The sequence below is a fragment of the Clinocottus analis genome, unplaced genomic scaffold, assembly GCF_023055335.1.
Source record: "Clinocottus analis isolate CAN_PGR_092001 unplaced genomic scaffold, fCliAna1.0.p SCAF_5, whole genome shotgun sequence".
NCBI lineage: Eukaryota > Metazoa > Chordata > Actinopteri > Perciformes > Cottidae > Clinocottus > Clinocottus analis.
In genome coordinates this window covers 2,254,446-2,279,866 of record NW_027176207.1, presented here as the reverse complement: position 1 = coordinate 2,279,866, position 25,421 = coordinate 2,254,446, and the positions used below count along the sequence as shown (strand labels likewise).

The 25,421-nt window shown below is 44.0% G+C and overlaps 4 protein-coding genes across 4 annotated transcripts in view; 3 read left to right on the top strand and 1 right to left on the bottom strand.

The window, feature by feature from the left end:
• The first annotated feature begins 1,896 nt into the window (after positions 1-1,896).
• Positions 1,897-7,748, top strand: ube2g1a (ubiquitin-conjugating enzyme E2G 1a (UBC7 homolog, yeast)). Its single transcript, XM_068600980.1, has 6 exons — positions 1,897-2,097; positions 3,716-3,818; positions 3,951-4,048; positions 5,157-5,335; positions 5,427-5,546; positions 6,960-7,748. Exons 1-5 carry the CDS (start codon positions 2,052-2,054, stop codon positions 5,511-5,513), a joined length of 513 nt encoding a protein of 170 aa, XP_068457081.1. The 5' UTR covers positions 1,897-2,051; the 3' UTR covers positions 5,514-5,546; positions 6,960-7,748.
• Positions 7,749-9,432: 1,684 nt separating this feature from the next.
• Positions 9,433-22,426, top strand: ankfy1 (ankyrin repeat and FYVE domain containing 1). Its single transcript, XM_068601100.1, has 25 exons — positions 9,433-9,554; positions 11,382-11,616; positions 11,878-11,996; positions 12,899-13,034; positions 13,165-13,288; positions 13,842-13,991; positions 14,081-14,246; positions 14,442-14,646; positions 14,733-14,801; positions 15,377-15,579; positions 15,690-15,787; positions 16,280-16,481; positions 16,577-16,675; positions 16,795-16,948; positions 17,530-17,698; positions 18,040-18,158; positions 18,310-18,466; positions 18,595-18,795; positions 18,895-19,071; positions 19,174-19,321; positions 19,665-19,755; positions 20,166-20,290; positions 20,401-20,547; positions 20,662-20,752; positions 20,828-22,426. Exons 1-25 carry the CDS (start codon positions 9,545-9,547, stop codon positions 20,958-20,960), a joined length of 3,528 nt encoding a protein of 1,175 aa, XP_068457201.1. The 5' UTR covers positions 9,433-9,544; the 3' UTR covers positions 20,961-22,426.
• A 19-nt stretch (positions 22,427-22,445) lies between these two features.
• Positions 22,446-25,421, bottom strand: part of cyb5d2 (cytochrome b5 domain containing 2) — a 3,066-nt gene continuing 90 nt past the window's right edge. The window contains exons 1-4 of the mRNA XM_068601101.1: positions 24,341-25,421; positions 23,321-23,461; positions 22,849-23,035; positions 22,446-22,692 (exon numbers count right to left, since the gene is read on the bottom strand). The exon at positions 24,341-25,421 is cut by the window's right edge and continues 90 nt beyond it. Of these exons, the coding sequence (XP_068457202.1) occupies positions 22,518-22,692; positions 22,849-23,035; positions 23,321-23,461; positions 24,341-24,590 (753 nt within the window). The 5' untranslated portion in view covers positions 24,591-25,421 and the 3' untranslated portion in view covers positions 22,446-22,517. The remainder of the gene's footprint in view (positions 22,693-22,848; positions 23,036-23,320; positions 23,462-24,340) is intronic.
• The window catches only part of zzef1 (zinc finger, ZZ-type with EF hand domain 1), a 30,478-nt gene continuing 29,768 nt past the window's right edge, over positions 24,712-25,421 (top strand). The window contains exon 1 of the mRNA XM_068601099.1: positions 24,712-25,315. Within this exon, the coding sequence (XP_068457200.1) occupies positions 24,902-25,315 (414 nt within the window). The 5' untranslated portion in view covers positions 24,712-24,901. The remainder of the gene's footprint in view (positions 25,316-25,421) is intronic.

The following is a 25,421-nucleotide window of genomic DNA, read 5'->3' as shown; positions in this document are numbered from 1 at the left end:
CCGTTAAAAAAATTATTTGGAACATTGTTATCAACAAAAACATGTCCGTTTTTGGAGACATATACTGATCATAGTTGTTTAAAGTCAATTCGACCCAAAGCAGTGGTGCGACTGTCATGACCGTGTGTGGTGGGACGTTGGCCCAATCCCAACTTCCACCCTAAACTCTGAAGCCCTGAACCCTCAGGGACTCACTGACGTCAGCTGCTGACTGGTTGAGTGTGAGAGTCTTCAGGGCTTGATGGTGTGAATATGAATGGGACGGCACTTTGCTGCAACATCGCGTGACTTCATTAAAAAATATTGTGTACAATTATGTATTTATTTTATTCTTTTTATTCACTGGTTTGAACGTCTTCCTCACGAGATGAGAAGTCATTTTGAATTATTTATTTACTTGTTTTTGCCAAAATGAAATGTTTGATGCATGTACAAAAACATGCAATTTTCTGCTTGCAATTCTCTAGTTCATGTGTTTTTATCGGGCTAAATGCCCACGGGCGTCTTTCTTTACCTTTTTTTTTCCACATCTCCATTCTTGACGTTGACATTTTTAGAGCAGCTCTACTGGATGTCCCAGTGAACCGCTGTCTAATCCATTGTAGCTCATCAATGGAAGACAACTGGGAGCCTCATGATGGCAGGTTTTCACAGTAGTGCCACCTAGTGGACACTTTTAAAATGCAGACACAATAGACAGAATTCATCTATTTATTTTAATAAAATCAGTTTATTTTATATAGCCCAAAATCACACATACACGATTTGCCTCGAAGGGCTTTACAATCTGTACACATAACATCCCTGCCCCGGGCCCTCACATCAGATCAGGAAAAACCTCCCAAATAAAGATAGTAAAACCCCTTTCACAGGGAAAAAAGGGAAGACACCTTCAGAAGAGAAACAGAGGAGGATCCCTCTCCCCTGAAGCAATAGATTTCATGTGACCAGAATGAACAAGGTAACGGAGTTACAGCACATTCAATGAATATGACATAAAGTATTCATATAATGAGTAGTAGGCATGGACCATGATCCAACTAACCACAATCCATATCAGCAGAAGGAAGTAGAGAGGACCGGCATCAGCAGGGCCATGGCAGGGGGCAGGACCAGCTCCAGACAGCCACGATCCATCGTAGCATCCATGATCCATGGAAACTAGAGGCGAGGAAGCACAGGGCCTCCCGGAAAGAAGGATAGTTAGATTCCATTTCCCCAACCTCCCTCCGGGATGTGTGAGAAAGTCCGCTCCCTCACCATGGGATCTAACTCACCACTAGTGATCAGTGGACAGTCCAAGACTTGCGGCCGCAGATCAGATGAGACGATCACAAAGTCGATCATTGATCTACGGCCTAAGATGATCTGGTATGATATTTTACAGAAAAGGATCCAAAGGACTCACAATTTCCATCTCAATGATGTCCAATGTCCAACTGATATTTTTAACAGCAGAGGCCACAGGTGTCTAAACTCATTTCTTATTTTAAAACATTAAGGTACTTGCCATAATTGTCCACAAGAAATGCATTATTCCTACATTAATTGACATTAATATATTTATTTCCCTGTTTGGTGATAGTCCAGCTGAAAGCTTAATCAGGGAGCAATCCTACCTCGAGGAATGAGAAAACAAAGACTGACAAACCTCTATCTGTATTAGATATAGTAGAGGGTGAAAATAGTTGATATTAATTCATATATATTAAGGATCGGAAACTGTCATTTCAAGAGCACATTGCGTTATTGATTGTTATTCTTGGTGAAGGATATAGGATTGGTGTGGTAAGTCTGTGAAAAGATTTAAATCGAAGCTGGAACCACAAGGTGGCAGTGGTGCGTCACTCACGGTGCCGGCTTCTGAAAAACCCCGAAGAAGAAGAAGGAAAAAAGAAGCAGCAGCTGCAGAAGAAGACGCCGAAGAAGAAGAATGACGAGAATACTAAACGGAAAATAGAGGGGACGAAGTACAGTTTAGTGAACGTTAAATTAACGCTGTTACCTCAAAATATTACCATTGAACATTGCTGCATCACATTTGCTACGCTATGACAGAGCCGCAGTCAGTGCTGTTACTCAGGAGACAGCTTGCAGGTAATAACACCTTAATGTTAACTGACGCCGAGCTAGCGGTGGAGAGAACACTGCCGTTAGCCGGGAGTCAAACGAAGCTGGCGGCTCAAACTGCTGTCTTGAATCTCCCCACGACACCCTCACTGTCCCGCGACAAATAAACTGCGTTTAGATCATCGCAGTGGTTGTCGACAGGCCCATTTCACTCTTAACAAGTAAACTCTTCCAGTGTGTTGGGAGACCAACTGGTTTCGACGCCGCGGACTGATATCGGTTGAAAGCCGCTGTCAGAAGTCCCAACTGGTGTCGGGCTAGCTAACAGCGGTTAGCCTAACGTTAGCCTCGAACTGGCTCGATGTGTTTACATCTATTTTATGCGACATAAGTGGGGTTTTGTGTTTATTTTTAGACATGGTGTTTGCTAGTTGTATGATCGACGTGATGTTGATTGCTATATTTATGCACACGTTTAAGTTATTTTCTTCCGAGTTGAACCTATGTATCTTGTTAACCATACATAATTATTTACATATTTAGCCAACTCGCTACATCTGTACGCTAAAGGTAGCTGCAGTTACTGTTGTTAGCTTCGACACGTCAAGCTAACGAGCTAACGTTAATTTTGCAATATCGCTGACGTTATTTTGCGATTTTCATTTAGCAACTATAATATTGACATATTTACAAAAGTACCATTAAACCGACGTTGTTTAATGTTCACGGCTTATAGCACGTTAATGTTAATTGTGTTTTCCATCAGCAACCTTTCAGGGACATAAAGTACTCCTTTGTAGTTTTCAGTTATTTTCTCCATATTTGATTGGTAATGACCTGGACCTGAACATTTTGAGTGGGATTTGATTGAAATAAGCAACTAATATTTAAGTTTCCTTCTTATTCATACCTGGATCTGTTGCCGAGTCTGTTTTAATAATGGAATTACTACATTGTCATTGACAAATGTAGTTATTTGTAGTTAAATGTTCTTTGCTTTAGACATACATTTATAAAATCTTAAGTCTGAAGTGTTGCTGAAACTCACAAAAGTCTGTACTAAACACAGTGGTCCTATGTAAAGTATGAGACCAAAGACACACAGGGAGCTATTGTAAACGTGTCATATACCAGCAGTTCCTTCAAAGAGTGCATACTGTACCTGTTCCAAGCTTTACCAATAAAACAATGATTTATTGTGCAAAATGTCCAATTAAATCTGACCTGTGGACGTTATTGCTTCTGCAGGGCCATCTGTCATTTTGAGTTGAATTCGTATAAAAATAAAATTGTCCGTTTCCATAAAAACGTTCAGCAAAATGGCAGGTATTGCTACAAAATTACCAGCATTTTTTGGGTAATCAAAATATGCCAAATCAGATGAAGACTGGGTGAAATGTGAAGAGTTGTGGTGTCGTAACATTTTCTTTATTATGAGCTGACTGGACCACTAACGTGGTGTGTGCTTTCAACAACATGTTGCTTCCTATTTAAACCCCAGGCAGGCCCCCTAAGACAAGTGGGGTATGTTGTCCCCTCAGCAGTCTTCAGGAAAAAAAAAAAAAACATCAGTCAACCATCGTGCTGGAGGCATTATAATAAAAGCTAATGGTTGTCTGACTTGGGTATTTACTTTTCTATGTAGAGCTGAACAAAAACCCAGTGGAAGGGTTCTCAGCAGGACTGATCGAGGATAATGATCTCTACAGATGGGAAGTCCTCATCATCGGTCCTCCAGATACACTGTAGTAAGTCTATCATTGTCTTTACATGGGATATAGTAGGATAGCTGTGTTATGTTGTGTAGCAACTCTTATTGCTTCTTTTGCTTTGGATGCTTTAAAATGTAAAATTCACCTATTATGTCTTTTTGTTCACAGTGAAGGTGGCGTGTTTAAAGCTCATCTGACATTTCCCAAAGACTACCCTCTCAGGCCACCTAAAATGAAATTTATCACAGATATTTGGCACCCTAATGGTAGGTACAAGTCTGGCACATTGAATTATTTTGCTTTTATTCGTAGCAAGACTCGTACGTAGTTCCATTTTAGACCCGTTTAGGATTAGGAATATCGACATGCAATTCATGAAATATAATTCATTACATTAGTTCATAAATTCAAGTTGTTTTAAATTAAGAGACACTCAGAGCAATACTTCCCACAATAAGTTCAGTAAGAGTCTAGCAGTCAACTTCACACAGTTCTAACACATTATTGAACACGGTTTTCATTTTTCTACCTAAGTACCGCTGAGAAATGCAACATACATCAAAATATGAAAGAAAATGCACCATGGTCAGTCATGTTTGTAAAAACTGAGTACTGTTAGGTTTTATATAGATGACATTTTAGTCACTAATCCTTATAACATGTTGATATGTTGCAGAATATTATAATATATTAACGATCAAATGTGTTGTGTCATTTTTAACGTAGTATAAACATAAAAGTTTAAATTAATTAAAATTAAAATTAATTTGTATAGGAATGGGTTTAAAACAGGAATAATGTCCTCTAGACAATATAATCTAGATTTCTGTTCACTCATTGTTGCCGAGTTATTTAACAGAATCAAAGAAAGGCCTTTAGACACCAGGAGCATTAAAACAAGCAAATTTTGACTACTTTTACACATAATGCAAATATTACATATTACATATACACTGTCTAATGGTTTAGAAGGGGAGAAATCACTCAGAACATTTTGCTAAACGGATACTCAATAAATAAGGATTCAATCTATTTCACAAATTGGCTTTGCTGCAAGTATGAATAGTTCTGCTGCGAAATATATTCCCTGCAGAGTATTGCTCATTCTCCTTTATTCGTCACGCCCCCGGTGTGTAGAGGCCTGCTGGGTGAAATGTGCACATGTGCAATGCTGATAGACATAAATATTAATTTAAAAGTAGAGTCAAATCTTTTTTATAGGCACTGTTTATACAGTATCAGTAATCGGGTTGGTACCTTAAGGGATACATATTGTATGTATATGAGTATTACAAACATCCTTTTACCATAGGAACAGCAAAAAGCATTTCCTGCTTCATAAATTGTATTCTGCATGTTTGTTTTTATTTCCAGTTGACAAGAATGGAGATGTCTGTATTTCTATTTTGCACGAGCCCGGGGAGGACAAGTACGGCTATGAGAAGCCTGAGGAGCGCTGGCTTCCCATCCACACGGTGGAAACCATCATGATTAGTGTTATCTCTATGTTGGCAGACCCAAATGGTGACTCACCAGCCAATGTGGATGCTGCGGTACGTTTACTTGTTGAAAGAGAAGTTCAAACAGAAATGGCATCTGAATACAATTACGGTACTTTTCTACTTTTATTCCCACCCGCTGCAGAAAGAGTGGCGGGAGGACAGACACGGCGCATTCAAAAGGAAAGTTGCACGTTGTGTACGAAAAAGCCAAGAGACTGCGTTTGAGTGATGTTCAGCAGGGATCGAGCTTCATGTTTTCAGGGCAAGTATTCTCGACTTGAACCTTTTTTTAAAACCTTTTTTGGTCACAAATCACAACTGACAGATACAGATTTAATGAGTTTCCCCACTGGGAAATAATACAGTTTTCTATCTATCTATTCAACTTTATTGTCATTGCACATAGTAAAAGTACTGTGAGGAAGAAATGTAGTTTGCATCTGTCCAGAGTGCAAAAATAGCAGTTAAGGTGCAGTGTGGTGGATAATATGATATAGACAGTATAAACAGTTATTTACATTTACAACTGACCTCAGCGTTCCTGAAGTGGCTGCTTGTTGCATCAGGTCGATCCAAATAAAACTGTAAAGCATTATACAGAGAGGCTGACTCTGCTGTTCAGTCGACCCGCATCGATATAACTTGGGTGGATAACAATAGAAACACGTTTCTGTATAACGCAGTTTAGTAAAACTACAGCAGAAACTGCAGGCCTCTCTAAGGCACCGTGAACTTAGCACCGCAATTCCCGTTAAGTTTAATTACACCGTTTAATGTTTTTACATACACAGTTGAAAACGGTGGTGCTTTTAGACGCACTACTGCAGCATAACAAGTCAATCTTTGATGTTTCTGTTCAGTGAGGTGATATCCACTTGAGTGGCTCATAACAAAGACATTTATTCACAGTGTAACCGGCCAGTCGTGATGAATGGGCTTGTATCACAGACTGTACATTTAGATTGGCATCGCCACGTCCTCCCACTGTACGGGCATGAAGCCAAAATATCGCGGCTACTATGCCACATCTGGCCCTTTTGAAGTCGATTTGAGCGATTGGACCAAAGTCCCGCCCACACAAACCGCCCAAAACCAATCGCGAGCCGAGCGGGGCCGCGGCTACTTGATCGTGAAAGAATCACAGCTGTCCGTCATTATATACCGCCCCTGTTTATGGTATCAAATAACTAATTCAAACTAGAAAAAAAATATTATGTGAATGTACAAAAGTGCGATAAGAACTACATAAAGTGCCAGGAATCGTTTTTGTGAAAAATGTATTTGACGTTTCCTGGATTATTTGGGTTTCTGACCTGTACCGCAGCCAGCCACCAGGGGGCGCTCAAGATGTTTTGGCTTCAAGGAGCCGAGCCCGACTTACTGTGCAGTGTATTGCTTGTATTGGTTGAAGTAGTTGCCTCACTCTGTCATCCGACCACGTGGTGCACCAGCTGTCAAACTAACTAGATTAAAAGTAACAGAGTATCGACTTTATGCTGTAACTTACACGCACCCAACTGGTTGATGAACATGCTTCAAATCTTTTGCTCACAATTTGATCATTCATTGAATCATTTCATGTTTGCATAATTGCATTGCTGTTGTTTACTTGTGCGATTGGTCTCGACTCTTCCTCACAACTCTTCTCTGTTATTTATCGTGTGCTTCCCCACAGGTCTCCAATTGAAAATCAACATGGCACTATTTCCTGCACTCTTCCACCCTGTCGCCAGGCTTGTCCTCTTTTATTTTTTTTGGCAGCAACAGACTGGCTGCTGTAGGCTGCAATAGAACATAACAGTGACTACCATGGCTGACAGAAAACCGCCAAGCAAGTGCCAATTCAAAAAAAAGCAAAACAAAAACAAATACCCAGAAGATGATAAAACATTTTCCAAGTCTATGAACTGCTTCAACATTCAGGAAGATATTGTAAAGACATGTATATAGCACAGACTAAACCGGATAATATATAAGCTCCCTTTCCTTCCATCAAGACACTTAGACCAAATGAATAGCGCTGGTTCAGATAAATTTATTTTTCCATCCCCCACCCCTCCCCTCTCTCTCTCTCTCTCTCAACTCCAGCATGCATTAGTTCTCTCTAGATTGTTTAAACAGGATGTCTTAAATAGAAAGAGAATTGTGACGCTGTTGCAGGAATGTCAACCTGTGCAGAGCCGGATCGATCCAAGCAAGAGATGACTGACGTGACCGATGAAGGGAATACCGCCATATTAGAAACACAACCTCTGTTCTCGCGGGTTCTTTCACACTCTCGGAACTCAACATGTGTACGTGACTGAATTTGTTTTTCTTTGACTTGAAGTCTTAAACATCTTGCTCAGTTTGAGTTCTCGATGCAAGAAAAACAACATGCCCCCCTTCATTTTTTGTGCATGCTAAATTTAGTTGTTTTATCTTTTTTCAAAAGTGCCTCCTAATAAAATGCTTGGCCACTTCACCCCTGCATTGAACAAATGTTTTAAAAAAATTGTTTAAAAAAAAAAAAAAGATGGAGAAATTGTGTGCCACCTATGTATGAATTTATTTAACAGCCAGTACACAGGGAATCTGTGTAATTCGGGTATTGGTAACAATTTGGTGTAGCAATAACTCCTCCAGTATGAGGTTTACACATATTCATTTTTTATATCCTGATACAATTTGAAGTCGTCCTCTCTTATATGCCGTTATTTTAGCAGCCGCTCTTTTACTTGTCTGTGTTGTCCTCGGTAGGAATTGTTATGCATGCTTTATTGTACTTTTGTTTTGCTGAATGTTTCTGGGATTTTGTTTGCGAACGAGTGTGTGTGTGTGTGTGTGTGTGTGTGTGTGTGTGTGTGTGTGTGTGTGTGTGTGTGTGTGTGTGTGTGTGTGTGTGTGTGTGTGTGTGTGTGTGTGTGTGTGTGAATACACAGTATGTGTGCCCATTTTGTTTTGTTGCTCTTATCCCCGATTCCACAATCTCACGATTATTCTGCTCACTGAACTATTGCAGTTTTGCCTAATGTACAAAGACAAAATCCCGATGTATATTTTTCATGTTAAGAAAACCCGTCACCTGTAGTGAGTTCTTCTAAAATATGACCTTTTTTCAATATTTACTGGTGTGTTTAATTCAGGTGTGTTGCATGTTGGTCATGACATCGACAACAGAAACCTTTTCATGTACACAGTGTTATTGCAAAAATAGTGTATTTATTTACCTGGTTTATTTTACCAATATTGACAGACTTCACTAGACAATTAATACAACATTTCATTAGTTTAAGCTTCTTTTTTTCATATTTATATAGATACTATATAGATAGTATATAGATACTTTTTTCATATATTTTGCTATAATATTCTTACACAAGAGGTTCATCGTTGATTTAGGTGATTGTGCTAAGAGCGAGAGCATGTAATCAACTGTTTTTTATTGACAGATTGTTTTGAGGGGGATGAGAATTAAAATCAATCCAGTGTTGCTGGTAGCAAACCTTTATCAGAGCTACTGTAACATTATTGCGGGTTACAGGTGTGTAAACTGTCACGAGCACATCACTGTCAACTGGAAAGGTTTGATAATTTAAAATATTGCAGACATATATATATATATACACAAACTATTTATTTGCATTCACTTTCTGCTCAAGTAAATCATATTTAGTGCTCCAGAGGGGAAAGTGAGCTTCAACTATAACAAATCAGAGCAGTCCTCTTTCTACCTTACAGTACTTGGTTAAACTAAGTGTTTATTCAGTGGTTTGGGAGAAGTGTGTTCAGCATAGAGAACAATAGTTTTTATTTTTCTTAAACTCAGTGGGCAGACTTTTAACTTGATCACCTGTTATCCTGGTCACTCGCTGTACTGGAGTTTAGCAGGAGCACCTGAAGGCAACAAGAGTTGGACGACCGGGTCACCAATTTGAGCGCCCGTCCTGGACCGTCCTGCTCCGGGACAAGGAACTTCTCTCGTCCGCGGACACGACAATGAAATCACAAGCGTTGACACCCAGGACAAAAATTGCTCAAGTTAATACCTTTTTAAACCTATGGGTTATAGAAGGGCATCACCGTCATATCGTCAATGAAACCACGCGTGTAAATCTAGCAACGTAATACTATAACGTTCCGCTCCAGCGGGATAGTAACGGTCATGTGATAAGCTAACGCGCTGTGAGAACCCCTTGAACGCACCACCACTGCCCACTATTCGGCTCTCCGTCATATCGCGATAGAGAACATCAGGCTACGGAGCTAACGCGGAGCAACATGGCGGAAGGTATGAGAGTGTTTTTTTTTCTTTCTCCTACTGTTTGGTACACTCCCTGCTCCCGTTCGCTTATGGAACCGTTGGCCCCGAATCAACTAGTGTCTCGCCTGTTTCATAAACCGCGCATTGACCGTGGTTGAACATATGAAGCTTCGCGTTGCCTGTCTCGTCGCCCAACGCCTGCCAGTGAGCAACCTCTGCCGCTAGCTCTCGTTGACGTTGCTAGCTGGATTTTTATTATAGCTTCGAGTTAGCCGAACCGGACAATATGTTGTTGGGTCGGACCGCGGAGAATAATTCCCGTTTGGGCGGATTGCTGGTTCGCTTTGTGGGAAAAAAGCACCATGTTAACTTACAGAATACGCAGATGACGTTGGTATTACGGTTTAACGTTAGCTAGATGGCAGCTACACGGGTTGCATCTAAACTAACGTCAACGTTATCTTAACTGGCCGTAACGTTACAGTGGTCGCTGTGAACGAGGACGTTAACCGTTACTAGACCTTTCTCCTTTGAACCATAACGTTAACGTGAATTGGACTTCTTCTCCTGTGAAGTGGAGGGTAAATAAGACGCTTGACAGGACAGGGGGACTTGTCACTGGAAGGTGTCGTCTGCGCCACCTGGCAGGGGAGCTGTGCCCAAACGCACCACCTGTATTCAGCCCCGCTCACGAGGGGTTTGCCCCGTGCGCCTCCGCGAGGGAAAGCTGTTAACCCTCCCGATTTAAATCTAGAGAAACACTCCCTAATGCGAGATTATGTCTGTTACTACGCAGAAGGCGTGTTTGTTTGGACATGTTCAATGATTACTTGCGCTCACAAGTCCAATTAAATGTGTGAAATTGAGAAGGCCTCTTTTTTTCCTCCTTTTTTAAAATGACCCCTGCAATGTCTATATTCTGTTGTGAGTTGCATAGTTTGATGTTATGCTCGTTATGTTGTTATCAGCCAATGCTTTGGTGTATTGCCTTCAAAAAGAGATGCGATCATGTGCACAATTCCTGACAAAATAAGAGTGAGTTTCATACTAGTTTTCATTAGGGTGCATTGTTTTTAAATGTTAATTATGTACAGTTGTCTGAAGGCAAACTATCCGAGGCTTCAGGTAGGAAGGCTTTGCAGATGCATTAACGATGCCTGCTAAATCCTGCAAAAAAAAAAGCATTCAGGGTTATGGTATAAGAATGTGTCCAGTGGCTGGTCAGCTGGCCCCAAGCGGCTTCTCCTCCATACAGTCCTTCCTGTGTTGAGCTGATTAGGTGTTTTTTCTCTCTCTGTTCCTCATGACCAGTAGCTGTGCCAGTGACGGTTTACGAGCTAGGACAAAGTAACGTGCCGTCTCAGCATTCTTTCCTCGCTTAAACTTAACTGGTTTTAAAGGAAGGAAATAGGACCTCGAGGATGAGGCATAAACTGTGTTGTAACACGAAACTCTGTGGAAAGTGTTCTTTTTTTTCAGAGGAAAAAGGTTTATCCAAACCCAAAATTTATGTAACGGCAAATACTGAAAATCTTCTTTATTGTTGAAGAAAGGTGACATGGTAAAGTGTCCCAAGAAATACTATTATGAAAATAAATAATGGATCAGTTCACATTTTTCAAAGCTTTTGATACAAAGGCAGTTCACCGCCGAACTGTTAATGCCATCAGAATAATCTTATAAACTATAACTGACAGCTTATAGCACATAATACATTTACATGTTTTAGTAATGCAGAATACACTTCAAGTGGAAACGTGCTTAACACATGTCTTACTTTCTAACCTACTCTTTGCATCCCTGCATCTTGTTTTGTCCTCCTGTGTCCATCTCCTGCATCTTGGTGCGTAACAGAGGAGGTGGCCAAGCTGCAGAAGCACCTGGCCCTGCTCAGGCAGGAGTATGTGAAGATGCAGCAGAAGCTGGCCGACACAGAGAGGCGCTGTGCCGTGCTCGCCGCCCAGGCCTCTAGCCAGGGCTCCGGCTCCGGCTCCGGCTCGGTCTCCGCCCCCAACCTCACGGCTGCAGACACCTTCATTAGCCGTCTGCTGGTCATCGTGGCCGAACTCTATCAGCAGGAGCAGTACAGGTGAGGATCGCGGTTGGAACGGAGGAGTGTGGGTTTTGCTTCAGATGTTGCGTATCGAGGGGTTTCTGAAGATGCTGCGATGTAGTTGTGTGTCTGCTGTGGTTGTGTGATGTTGTTTGATCTGTTGCAGTTGATGGGCTTGTCACACGAGGTCAATAAACCCTGCTAACTGTGGAGGCCATGTTTTTAGGTGCCGTTGAGCACGTGCTATAGTTTCAACATTATTGAAGACGTAGATGATTTGTGACTTTGTTTTCGCAGTGATCTGAAAGTGAAAGTCGCAGGGGAGAATCTCTGTGCCCACAAGTTTGTGTTGGCTGCTCGCAGTGATGTCTGGAGTCTGGCCAACCTGGCCTCCACCTCTGAGCTGGACCTCTCTGGTGAGATACCCCGGTGGGGCGTCGCTGTGTTCAATGAGTAGCTTAAATCCTAATGAAAATCCAGTAGAGGAGAGATGGACGGATTGATCAGCTGCCGGTCGAAACCAGGCAGTTGTCAGCTGGTCATCCATGTTCAGTGATTGCCCAATCAGTCTCACATCTGACTTTTTGCTGGTCAAATTCATAGACAAACATAAAATTATGATTTTTACAGAGCGCACAAAGAAGCACAGACTGTAACGTCGCAGTATCTCTCTTTCTTTTACACGCACGCACACACACACAACCTGTACGTCATGCACACAATGGCGGCTGCGACATACAAACACGCATTATGTTGTTTGTGTGGAAACACTTCTAAGGTCAAAATAAGCATTATATGTGGAGCCACTTTGAGAATTGTGTGAGAGGATCCTGTAACTTGTGCAGTTCTGGAGAAAATTAAATTGAATAGTCAATGTTTTGTTGTGAACATGCACCAGAATTTGTATTCTCTATGGAAGAAAAGTAACATAAATGGTTGTGTATCCTGCCAAATAAACTACTTAAAGAAAATATAAATCTGCAAAAATCAGATCATCAGGTCAGACTTCAAAATGGTTTTGAATCCATGTCGGCCAAAAACACTGCAATTTGTGTGTCTCCAAAAATCCATTTGCTTCCCTGTAAGTCAACATATTTGTGGGTTAATAGATGATGGCTGAATATTTATTTTGGAGCGTGTCATGCAGACTGTCAAAGTCCAGCACTGGACAGATCTCTTGCCCGTTTCCTGGCAAGATAGTCAGTGGAGGTTTGAATGTATGACTGCCAATTATTCCATTTTCAATTGTCTAAATCACAGCAAGTTTGCGATGGATCACTGTGTGCATTTCTGACGTGGTGACATGATGGATTTCCAGATTGCAAGCCGGAGGTTGCAATGGCGATGCTGCGCTGGGCATACACGGACGAGCTGGAACTCACGGAAGAGGACGCCTTTCACATCGACCTGATGAAGCTGGCCAACCGCTTCCAGCTCCAGCTGCTCAGAGAGAGGTCGGCACAAGTCACACGTGCAGTTGCATCTCAACTGGCTCTAGTGGCAGCGCTGCTGTCGCATGACATTATAGACACGCAAGTCTTTAACGTCCGCCAACAAAATGTGTTTGGTTCTGCGCTGAGACAGGTGTGAAAAAGGCGTGATGTCCTCGGTGAACGTCAGGAATTGCATTCGCTTCTACCAGACGGCTGAGGAGCTAAACGCCGCCACCCTGATGAACTACTGTGGGGAGATCATAGCCAGCCACTGGGTGAGTGTTTGTACCAGGCCTCCGACTGAGGGGGCTAGCGTTGGCAAACATGGACGTATGGATGTTGTGTGTTTTTTTTCATGCACTGAATCGAGCTGATGGCACTGAATATTCTGCATTACTAAAACATGTAAATGTATTATGTGCTATAAGCTGTCAGTGTTATGTGATCAGCTGCCACGTCTGAATCACGATTCCCTGTGGGTTGAGCTCCACACGTTAACTCATTTTTGAGACATCAGTGTCATGTTGCCTCACCAGCATGAGCCGCCTCATCATTTACAATACAATAAATCCAGAGAGGCCACAGCTCGGCACTTGTCAAGGTTATCTTTACGACTTTGGCTTAGAAAATGGCCGTTAACTGTCACCAGCCTCTCACACTTCGGCCTTAAGCTCTTATATCTGCAGTCCACAGAAGTGAGGAATAAGCGGCATGTTGTTGTTGTTTTTAGGAAAACGGGTGACACTTGTTTGCTTTTCCAATCACGGGCCAGTTGCTACGTCTTGACACTGACACTCTGTTGTTGTTTCATCACTTGTGTTCTGGCAGGATGACCTGAGGAAAGAAGACTTCAGCACCATGAGCGCCCCACTACTGTACAAGATGATCAAGTCCAAAACGGAGTATCCTCTCCACAAAGCCATCAAAGTGGAGCGAGAAGATGTGGTCTTTCTCTACCTGATGGAGATGGACTCGCAGGTCAGACTCACCAACCAGTGTGTTTGTTACAGCGTACCCAGCGTGACAGAATACAGGTTGCGTTTATGTTTGGCTTTTGTTGTTCTCAGCTTCCTGGCAAGCTGAATGAACTGGACAACAACGGTGACCTGGCACTCGACTTGGCGCTCGCTCGTAAATTGGAGAGTATTGCCACGACTCTGGTGAACAACAAAGCAGATGTGGACATGGTGGACCAGAGTGGCTGGAGCCTCCTGCATAAGGCCATCCAGAGAGGTGTGTCATTACTTTTTTTTGGCACCTTTGTGTCTTTTGTTTGGTTTGGCTGCCTAGGTGTTCACTTATAAATGTACCTCCATAAATACTCATTTCAAGTCTTTCCTCTTGTGCAGACTTGGTTCCACAAGTTGCTACATGAAAGCAGAAATGCGTTCTTTGTTTCTTGATCTTTATTCTTCTTCTTCCTCCCAGGGGATGAATTTGCATCCGTCTTCCTGATTCGCCACTCGGCTCAGGTGAACGCAGCCACCGTGGGCGCGGTGGAAACCCCGCTTCACCTGGTCTGTTCCTTCAGCCCCAAGAAGCACTCGGTGGAGGTGATGAGCGGCATGGCGCGCATCGCGGAGGCCCTGCTCAAGACCGGCGCCAACCCCAACATGCAGAACAGCAAGGGCAGGTCGGTCTGCTGGCGGTTACGGGAAGGCGACGGTGCAAAGTGTGGCGGCGCTTCAGCTCTGTCTTTTGTCGCTTTTTCTTTTTTAGAACTCCGCTGCATGAAGCTGTGGCATCGGGGAACGAGCCGGTGTTCAACCAGCTCCTGCAGTGCAAACAGTGAGTCACATACTGCCTTCAAAGAGAATCAGTGAGTTTCTGTCTGCCATGGGAAGTCAACACACAACGTGCTCAGTGTTCAATTGGTTTAACTCACATGAGCCCCAGAGCTAGTTAACGGACCTAAATGAATCCCAGACTAGATTCCTTTTGTATTTCCTCTTAGAAAACCTGTTTTCTTTTCCCTGCCACGCTGACGAATAAGAAGGAGACAAGATTCAAGATGTTTTCACTGTCATATGCACAGATAACAGTTATTCTATACTTATTTTTGCTCAGTGCTCCTAACACAGAATTACAAGAACCTTTAGGGCAAAACATATAACAGTATTGCACAAAAATATAATTATATTGCTCATTGTATCTTTATACACTACACATTACTACAACATTGCTACATTGTCCTCATATGGTAATGAAGTCACTCATGTAACATTAAAAAAAACACCAGCAGACATGACAACTAATCCATTTAGAAGATTTGAACTTCGTTTGAAGGCACCAATATTTACGGCCATGTGACCTTATGAGGAGAACCCTGCGTGTAACGCGGTGTACTCCGCCCGTCTCTTCAGGCTCGACCTGGAACTCAAGGACCACGAGGGCAGCACGGCTCTGTGGCTGGCCCTGCAGTACATCACCGTGGCCTCGGACCCCTCGGTAAACCCGTTCGAGGACGACGCGCCGGTCGTGAACGGCACCTCATTTGACGAGAATAGCTTCGCGGCCCAGCTCATCCAGAGAGGAAGCAATCCTGATGCGCCTGACTCGACCACAGGTGGTGTTCAGTCACCTCCAGTTACGATCTCCAAGAATACAATGCTGCTTTTGATGGGTTTTTTTACACCATTTTCAACTTCATCTCCCCTTTCTTTTTATCTCTTAAAGAAAACTGTCTCATGCAGAGAGCAGCTCGGGCAGGCAATGAGGCAGCAGCACTTTTCCTTGCCACACATGGAGCAAAGGTCAACCATGTCAACAAATGGGTGCGTATGAACACGAGGCCACACAACAAACAGACGGTCACATGGGTTTGATGAATCGGACAGGTGCGGGTAGTTTTAACAGATATCATTTCTTCTTTTTTAATAGTGTCCCTCGGCCAAACGTGGGTCAGAACCCGGTGCCGAACTCAATCCGTTACAACTTTATTGTCATGATACAAAACTGAGATATAACATTTTATAGACAACTGGAGAAAATTACAAATACGGCCTTTGTTCTCGTCCTATCGTCATTCATGGGTTAGATGAAAGTATAATGGAAAATTGAAAATAAATCTCTTATTTCCTATACCACATCAGAGCTGTGGCACCAGTGCACAAGTTGAATGATGTCTAACTCGCATGTAACTGCAGTCAATAATGTGGACCTCAATCTTTTTTTAAATTTGCATCGGCAGACCAAAAAAAGTCACAAGACTCAGATGAAATTGTTCCCTCATCAAGACATTATTGATCCTTTTTGCCTTCCATCAGGGCGAGAGCCCGCTTCACACCGCGTGCCGCAGTGGCCTGGCGGGCCTGACGGCAGAGCTGCTCCAGCAAGGCGCCAACCCCAACCTGCAGACCCAGAAGGCTCTGCCCGACGACACCGTGGGCGTGGCGACGCAGACCCCCCTCCACTTGGCCATCGCGCACAACCACCCGGACGTGGTCTCCGTCATCCTCGAACAAAAAGGTCAGCATGTACACATTTGAATGTTGGAGGATTTCACTCAGCTGCCGTCATCACTGATGTTCCTCAACGTCTTTCTCTCCATGGTTTTGTCTCAGCCAACGCACTTCACGCCACCAACAACTTCCAGATCATTCCAGACTTCAGTCTCAAAGACTCCATGGACCAGACAGTGCTGGGCCTGGCCCTCTGGACAGGTACACAGCACGACACCGCAAACGGGGGACATGTAATGCAGTGTGCTTAACCTTGTTACAAGACCCCGTGTGTGTGTGTGTGTGTGTGTGAGATTTATTATCCAATCTATCCCTGTCAGGTATGCACATCATAGCAGCTCAGCTGCTGGGCTCAGGGGCTTCTATTAATGACACTATGTCCAATGGACAAACCCTGCTCCACATGGCTATCCAAAGACAGGACAGCAAGAGCGCCCTCTTCCTTCTGGAGCACCAGGCCGACATCAGTGTTAGGTAATGCCTGCCTTCTGTTGCCGTCGTAAAGCATCAATGCAGTGTCATGTTATGAATTTGACAGCGATGAAAGCGAATGAACGAGGAAGAAATATGGGGGTGATTTAAAGGGATCGTTCTGATTTGTTTTAAGTGAGGTCGTGGGAGTCACTTTCACGTAGTCGGTGTATTGCTGACTTTAGATGGTGGTCAGCAGGTGGCTGAAATGCGTTCTGTCCTGTCCACAGGAGTACATTGTCGTCTGTGCTGGTTCTGCTGTCCGGTTCCATAAAGTTGGGGCGTTTCCCCCGGCCGGACGCAAACTAGATGAACGTATCTTCTGCCGTTTAGTTGTTTTAAACCAGATTCAGTTTCATAAGTACAGTGCAGGGGCAACATAAAATAAAACAACCTAAAATTAGATCCAAGATCCATTAGCGATTATGTGACAGGAAAGGAAGCGCTCCTTAATTGCGCTGCCAGCGAAGACAAATGAGTTCCGGGCATTATTAAAGCAATCTCCCAGTATGCAATTAGGAATTTTAAGGGGAGAGTTAGAGCATTTTTCTTATGTCTTTTTATCTATTTCCCCCCACTACCAGGACCCAGGAGGGACAAACAGCCCTACAGTTGGCCATCAGTAACCAGCTGCCACTGGTGGTGGATGCCATTTGCACGAGAGGAGCAGACATGTCCGTGGTGGATGACAAAGGGGACCCTCCACTGTGGCTGGCTCTGGAGAACGGGCTGGAAGATATCGCGTCCACGCTGGTGAGACACGCGCTTAAGCAACCAATTTAGTGATGGCGGTACCCTCCTAGTTCCTCGAGCCTCGGGCAAAGATGCATGTGCCTGCTTCTCAGATTCACGCTTTGGTTTGGATGCATGTAGAATCACAGTATACATGTAGAGACATTTTATTTAAAGAATTGATACTGTAGTGATGTCCATATTACATGCAGCATCTTGCACACATTAATATATCAGCCATGTCCGAGGTACGTGAAAGGTCTTGGTTCCAAACACGGGGAAAAACTCTGATGTTCTGAAGCAAAAACCTTGTGACCGGCCGCACACGTGTCGTTTCATAGAGTCTTGTTTGTTTCACCGAGGTTCGCCATGGCTGTGACGCGACGTCCTGGAGCACGGGGCCCTCCGGCTGCAAGCAGACCCTCCTGCACAGAGCCGTCGACGAGAACAATGAGGTCACTGCGTGCTTCCTCATCCGCAGGTTCGACAATCTCTTCACCGTTAGTGTTTGGGGACACCCAACCTGAATGAATGCACATATTTACTTAATAGACTGGATCTATCGCCATATGATCACAAGGCTAAGAAAAGTCAGTTGTTCACTAACTTATTGTGTGTGTGTGTGTGTGTAGTGGTTGTGACGTGAACAGCACCAGACAGCCAGGCCCGAACGGGGAAGGAGACGAAGAGGCCCGAGACGGACAAACGCCCCTCCACCTCGCAAGCAGCTGGGGGCTGGAGGAGGTGGTGCAGTGCCTTCTAGAGTTCGGAGCTAACGTCAATGCACAGGTCAGTCCCGTCACAGCCGGAGGTCCATATCTGTCCGATAACACTTTGTATATTTTCTATCGAGAGATTACGAAAACTTGCTCTTCTTCCAAGCGTTTAATCCGATGTTTGTCCTTTTTTTCTGTCAGGATGCAGAGGGCAGGGCTCCCATCCACCCTGCCATCAGTAACCAGCACAACGTCATCATACAGCTCCTCATTTCCCATCCAGACATCCGTCTCAACATACGCGACCGGCAGGGAATGACCCCCTTCGCCTGCGCCATGACGAACAAGAACAATAAGGCTGCCGAGGCCATCCTCAAGAGGGAGCCCGGTGCCGCCGAGCAGGTGGCGTTCACGCAAACGCACCCGTTTGTCTCGCTGTATCACTCGTAAAGGAGTTTGTACAGTAAAGTATTCATCTCGAACTTTTGTTTTTCCGTCCAGGTGGACAACAAAGGACGTAATTTCCTCCACGTGGCGGTGCAAAACTCCGACATCGAAAGCGTCCTGTTCCTCATCAGTGTCCAAGCCAACGTCAACTCCAGGGTTCAGGATGCAGCCAAGCTCACCCCGCTCCACCTGGCCGTGCAGGCCGGATCTGAGATCATTGTTCGCAACCTGGTGGGAACCTCTGCATTCAGGTCGTCTGGCCAAATGAAGTGTTCTTGGAAAGAGTGGTGCAGAAGATATTTTATTTTTTCTTATTTTTCTGCTTCCTTGCAGCTGCTCGCCGGGGCCAAAGTCAACGAGCTGACCAAACACAGACAGACGGCTCTACATCTGGCCGCCCAGCAGGACCTGGCCACCATTTGTTCCGTGTTGCTGGAGAACGGAGTCGACTTTGCTGCCGAGGATGAGAACGGCAATAACGGTACCGTGCATTCTTTATTACGCTTCATTGCTTTCAGCAAATAATTATGAGATAATTGAGTCGAAAATATGAGATGAAAAGTCATTATCATAACATAAAACGTCATTATTATGAGTCAAAATTATGAGATAAAAAGTCATTAAGAGAGTCTCAAAAAGCTCATAATAATGACTTTTTATCTCATAATTTGGACGATTATTTCATCATTATGACTTTTTTTTGTGTGGCAGAAATGGGCTTCCAACGTCTCTGCCGTGCATGTTGATTATTCCTTATCATCACACCTCTCTAGCATTCAAACACTCATGACAACAATGTTTGAATCTTTGTTTTGTCTCCCCAGCTCTGCATCTGGCTGTGATGCAGGCCCGCCTTAACAATGTCAGAACCCTTCTCACCGAGTCCAACATTGACGCCGAGGCCTTCAACCTCAGGTAAACGCCTTTTCAGGGTCAAATGTTGCAATGAGATTCCACTTTTGCGTCATTGCAGCAGCAACATGAAAGCTGCATTTACACCAAATCCAGCGTTGAAGCGATTAGTGCAGTGTTGTGGGAGTGTCACTTAAAAGCCAATTTGTGTGTCTCACGAGTCTTGTCACATTCACTTTGAATAGCTAACCAGGATACGGGTGGATTTTAAACTGGTGCACAAGGCCAAATTGAGTTCCTACATGTGAAGTGTAACGTTGCACTCCAATGTGTTGGGGTCGTCCGTGCTGCACTGCAATGGTTTCAGATCGCAGGTCACGTGGGCGGCCACAGCAGCGTGATAACAGATTCATCTTCTGTAGACTTTAAAGCCAACGTACGCGTCTCCTTTTAACCTCACTGTGTCTACTTAGGGGTCAGTCACCAATGCACGTACTTGGCCATTATGGGAAGGAGAACGCCGCCGCCATTTTTGAGCTGTTCTTGGAGTGCATGTCTGAATACCCTCTGGACAAACCCGACAATGAAGGCAACACAGGTACTGAAGTTGGCTTAATCCCTACCTGTGTTAGCGTTACACAAGTATCCTGCTAATCCCCGGGTTGCACTTCATCATAGCGTGACTGTGAGACCTGTATTTTCCTTCAGTCCTGCTCCTGGCCTACATGAAAGGAAATGCAAACCTGTGCCGTGCCATCGTGAGGGCCGGGGCTCGACTGGGCATCAATAACAACCAGGGCATCAACATATTCAACTACCAGGTTGCAACCAAACAGTTGCTCTTCCGCCTTCTAGGTAAGTTTTCACGCCGCTTCATCTGTCAGGCGCGCTACATTTATAAAACGTGATCCGCTCTGATGCAACATATTTCAACTCCACGATGACATTGTGTTTCCCTGGTTTGTGTAGACATGCTGTCCAAAGAGCCTCCGTGGTGTGATGGGTCCCACTGCTATGAATGTCTTGCCAAATTTGGTGTTACAACGCGGAAACATCACTGGTTAGTAGTATGGCTTTTTTCTTCTAGATGTGCAATAAATGTCTAATTAATCCCGTGTCTCCTCCTTGACTCCAGCCGTCACTGTGGGCGCCTGTTGTGCCACAAGTGCTCCATAAAGGAGATCCCCATCATCAAGTTCGACTTGAACAAGCCGGTGAGGGTGTGCGACATCTGCTTCGACGTACTAACTCTGGGCGGGGTGTCGTAATGCGGTGGCCTGGACATCCTCCACCCTCTTGACGCTGGCCACGCCGCGGCCCGACTCGGCACAGTTTTTCCAGGCGCGCCAGGCCCAAAGGACATCAGTAGCAGGACGTTGCGTACAAGAGACTCCAGGACCGTCACGGGCCGTCACCTTTATACTATTCCAGTCTATGAAAAACTATTAATGTGTCCGAGTGAAAGTGAAAACATCGTCTTTTCGTTTGTTTTGATCAAAGTATCTTGAAGTGGATGTAAGCAGCTGATGGTGGATGGAGTGGGGTTGTTAATCAGTTTCCCCAAGCCCAATGATGTTTGTAACGACTAGCTCTTATTATGACAACCAGGACTTATCGAATCAATGATGAACGTTTAATCAAGCCACTGTTTGAGGGGTTTTCTTTTCTTTTCTGTTCCTCTGTTGGGTTATTTCACCGTCTGCAGCCTTTTAGTGCTCTGTGACCTGCCCGACGACAAAGATTCAACGCTACGACAGGATTATCTAGATTTACACAAGAGCTTAACCTGCTGTCAGCCAAGAGCAGAGTAAAGAGACAAAATGCCCCTAGATCACCAAATATCCAAGGAACTAATCTATTAAAATGTTATCTAGAATCTTCTGCCACACCATTTATGTGTTGACGGATGAGAAGGGTTTAAAGGGAAAGCATCTCGGCTCATTTAAATGAGATCTAATCTCGTGAGATCCGTTTTGATTCAGCATTGTAACGTTGATATTGTCTTAAGTGTTAAAACTGAAATATGGCACAACTGGACAAGGATGACATTCCTCATGAAATACATAGTCCATCATGTGAAGCCAGATTAAATGGAACGCTTACTTTTTAACGTGGCGAGCAGATTTTATCACAACACAACTAATAAACGTGGTCCACAACTACGTTATCTCCACAATCCTGAGTTACTGACATTACGTATTAAGCCTATTATGCCTCTGCATGTTATTTAATTTGTAGCCTTTACGTCATAATCATGAACCTTTTTCAAATCAGCCACCAAATGATGACATTCCATATTTGTATCTGCCACGAGGAAGCCGTGATCGTAGTCCCCACAACGTTGCCTCAAGTCAAGTTGTCGTCTTGACCCATCACATTGAAACGCTTCTTGATTTCTAAGGCTAACAGGTGCACTTTATCAAGATCACATGACATTTCTGATCATTGGGGGAGAATGTGGAGCTGAGGGGGACGGCCTCTTTAAGTATTGTTAAATTGTACAGATAAATGTGTGATATTTTTGACCACTACAACTGTTTTGTACTTAAATGCAGTTTGTGCTTGTCATTGTGACAAACCTAAATCTTGCCTCTGTTAATCTTTTATGCACATTGTTTAATCTTTTATGCACATTATATTGTATCTGTATGCTCAGATATCTAGCCTGTCTCTTCCTGGTGTATCCTTTTAGAGAAAGGGAGGACAACTTTACATAAAGGTCATGAAAAACCAACGCCTTGACTTTCCTTCTTCTTCTTTCTTTCCTCTTTATTGCAAAAACATTTTAATAAAAGTCTCTGGGTAAAGCGAGCTGTGAGTAGGTCCTAGAACTCCTCGACGGAGCATGACTCGGCGTGTGGGCGGCAGCCGTCGTACGTCTGCAGGTTGGGGTCGTCCTCGGCTGCAGATGCGTCTTGAACGCAGACGCAACGGACGCCACTGGAGCCCGGAGAGAAGAGCTTCCGTGGGACACCCGTCCAGCCTCTCTCCCCTCCACCGCTGGAGGAAGGAAAAAACAAATCGGTACCGTCAAACCAGACGTCTAGCAATAACGTCCAAGCGTAAAAAGACGCACAATCACAGTAAATCACAACATTCTATCATATGCCCCTGTAGGCTTGTTAATATTTAATGAGGTCTAAACTATTTCCATACCTCTTTGTGGAGCACCAGACTCTTCCTCCTTTGGCAGCGCTCCACTCCGAGTTGCAGGCTGGAAAGCGCACCTTCTCGGCCTGAGACTGGGTCTTGAGTCGCCGGCCCTCTGCTAGTGACGCCTCTACCTCCAACATGGCCTCCGTGGGCTGCCCGGTCTCGCTATAGAATCGGCCTATTAACAAACCTGAAATTGAACATAGGTCAACGCTGTTGGTGCTTCACAGTAGATGCCACTGAACCACGTCAGTCAGCAGTTGTTCTAACATTACATATCAGCCATAAGCTATTGTAGTTGCAAAATACTGTGCAAGCTGTAGCTCGCCAGGGTTTGTTAATGCGCTGACTCAGCTTGTGAGTGATATGTAGAATCAGGAGCCTCACTATCGCGTACCACTCGCCCTGGATTTGTCCAATCATTGACAATACCGGCTTAATTGTTTCAGACATTGGACATTTTAAAAACACATACCTACACTTTGGTAGTCCCTCTGATAGAAGGCCAGCCAGTCGTAAAGGGCCACCACCTGCAGCGGGGACAGACTGGACACGTCATCTGTCTGGCCCCGCTCTGTGAAGTCCCCAGTGATGAAGGCCAGGGAGGCGTCTTTGCCTGAAAATGCATATGCACATGAATATATATATATATATATATATATATATATATATATATATATATATATATATATATATATATATATACATATATACATATATACATATATATGTGTGTGTGTGTCTGTGTGTATGTATATATATATAAACACATATATACATATACATATATGTACATATATATATATACACACACACATATATATATATATATACATACATATACATATACATATATATATATATATATATATATATATATATATATATATATATATATATATATATATACTGTATGTATGTATGTACACTGTGTGTGTGTGTGTGTGTGTGTGTGTGTATATATATATTTATATATATATATATATATATATATATATATAAATAAAAGACATAGCAGGTTTTTACATACATACATACATATATATATATATATACTGTATGTATGTATGTACACTGTATGTGTGTGTGTGTGTATGTGTGTGTATATATATATATATATATATATATATATATATATATATATATATATATATATATATATAAGACATAGCAGTATGTGTGATACTGCTGTTTAGCCTGTAACTATTTGACCAGTGTCCTACACTTTACCATTAACACATACATACAGTATATATATATATATATATATATATATATATATATATATATATATATATATATATATATATATATATATATATATATATATATGTATTCAGACATATAAGAAATTACAGTATATGTGATACTGCTGTACTAATAGCTCATAACTATTTGACCAGTGTCCTACCCGTTAACATTAACAGATATACGTGTGGCTGTGAGTATTTAAAATGACCACACAATGAGCAGAGCAGCAGCAGCGGGTCATCACCTGTCATGAAGTGATAGGCACCTCCGGGTCCGTAGTGCTTGTTTCCCTTCAGTACATCAAACACCTGCCCCAGTATCGCCAGGTAGAGGCCCCTGCTGCCTTCCTCCCCGTCGTACAGTGACAGCTCAAGCCGGCTCAAGAGCCGCGAGGGGGCCCCCCGGTCCGACCCACCTCCAGACGTAAAGGACCACTGTCGTGGGACGAGCAGCACCGCCAGGGCTAACACAGCGACGCAAACATAGCCCAGCATGCTATTCGTCGAACCTGTCCTCCATTAACGTCACATAACATCACATACCTTCTGTTTGTGACAACAGCGGCTTCCGTTGGCCGGGACCCCACTGCGCATGCGCAAACGGATTTCGGACGGTTTTTTTTGTTTTTTTTCCCAGGCACGTTGACGTACAGCACGTCAATGCGGTAGTAGTTGCACGGCAGAGGCACAGCGCTAGCCGTAGGTTAGAGAGGTGGTCTGTGTCCGGGACCGGCGGAACCGTTTCAAAAGTGACACCCAGTGGGCCGCAGACATTTTTCGGGGAGCCCTAGGTCGGCGAAACCAACATGGGGAACGCTGAGAGCGGCTGCGGGGGAGGCAGCGGCGACGAGGAGGACATAGAAACGGAGAGCCCCGGCTTCGCGGAAGACAGTCCGGCCTCTGCGGCCACCGCCGTCGGTGTCGGAGGCGGCGGCGGCTCCGGCTCGGGGAGGAGCGGAAGGGGATCGAATAACCCGCCCGTGTCCACCGGCGGGCCGCCGAGCCCCGGGGTGCTCCTCGAGCAAGTGAAACTGAGGGAAGCGGCGGCTCGCATCAGCGACTCAGGTGTCGCCATTCAGGAGTCCGTCCTGGCCGGGAACGAGGGCGTCCTGGTGCGCTGGCTGGAAGACCGGCTGAACCGGGGAGAAGAGTGCGTCAACGTGGAGCAATTCTGCGAGATGTTGGAGAGCAGAGACGCCCCGAGAGATGAGTGCGAAGAGGTACCGACAGAGAACCGTGCCTTCAGAGTCACGTGAGCTGTTGTTGTTCTCGTCTCCGACGTGAACACGCAATGATTAATAGCTGTCATGTCTATTTATGATGAGC

Excerpts from the sequence above, each read along its gene's own strand:
- ankfy1 (XM_068601100.1), top strand. Across the intron at positions 13,992-14,080 it reads TGATGGAGATGGACTCGCAG|CTTCCTGGCAAGCTGAATGA; the intron begins GTCAGACTCACC and ends TGTTGTTCTCAG. Across the intron at positions 16,949-17,529 it reads CAGGCCGACATCAGTGTTAG|GACCCAGGAGGGACAAACAG; the intron begins GTAATGCCTGCC and ends CCCCACTACCAG.
- ube2g1a (XM_068600980.1), top strand. The coding sequence starts at position 2,052 with ATGACAGAGCCGCAGTCAGTGCTGTTACTCAGGAGACAGCTTGCAG. Across the intron at positions 4,049-5,156 it reads AGATATTTGGCACCCTAATG|TTGACAAGAATGGAGATGTC; the intron begins GTAGGTACAAGT and ends TTTTATTTCCAG. Across the intron at positions 5,336-5,426 it reads CAGCCAATGTGGATGCTGCG|AAAGAGTGGCGGGAGGACAG; the intron begins GTACGTTTACTT and ends CACCCGCTGCAG.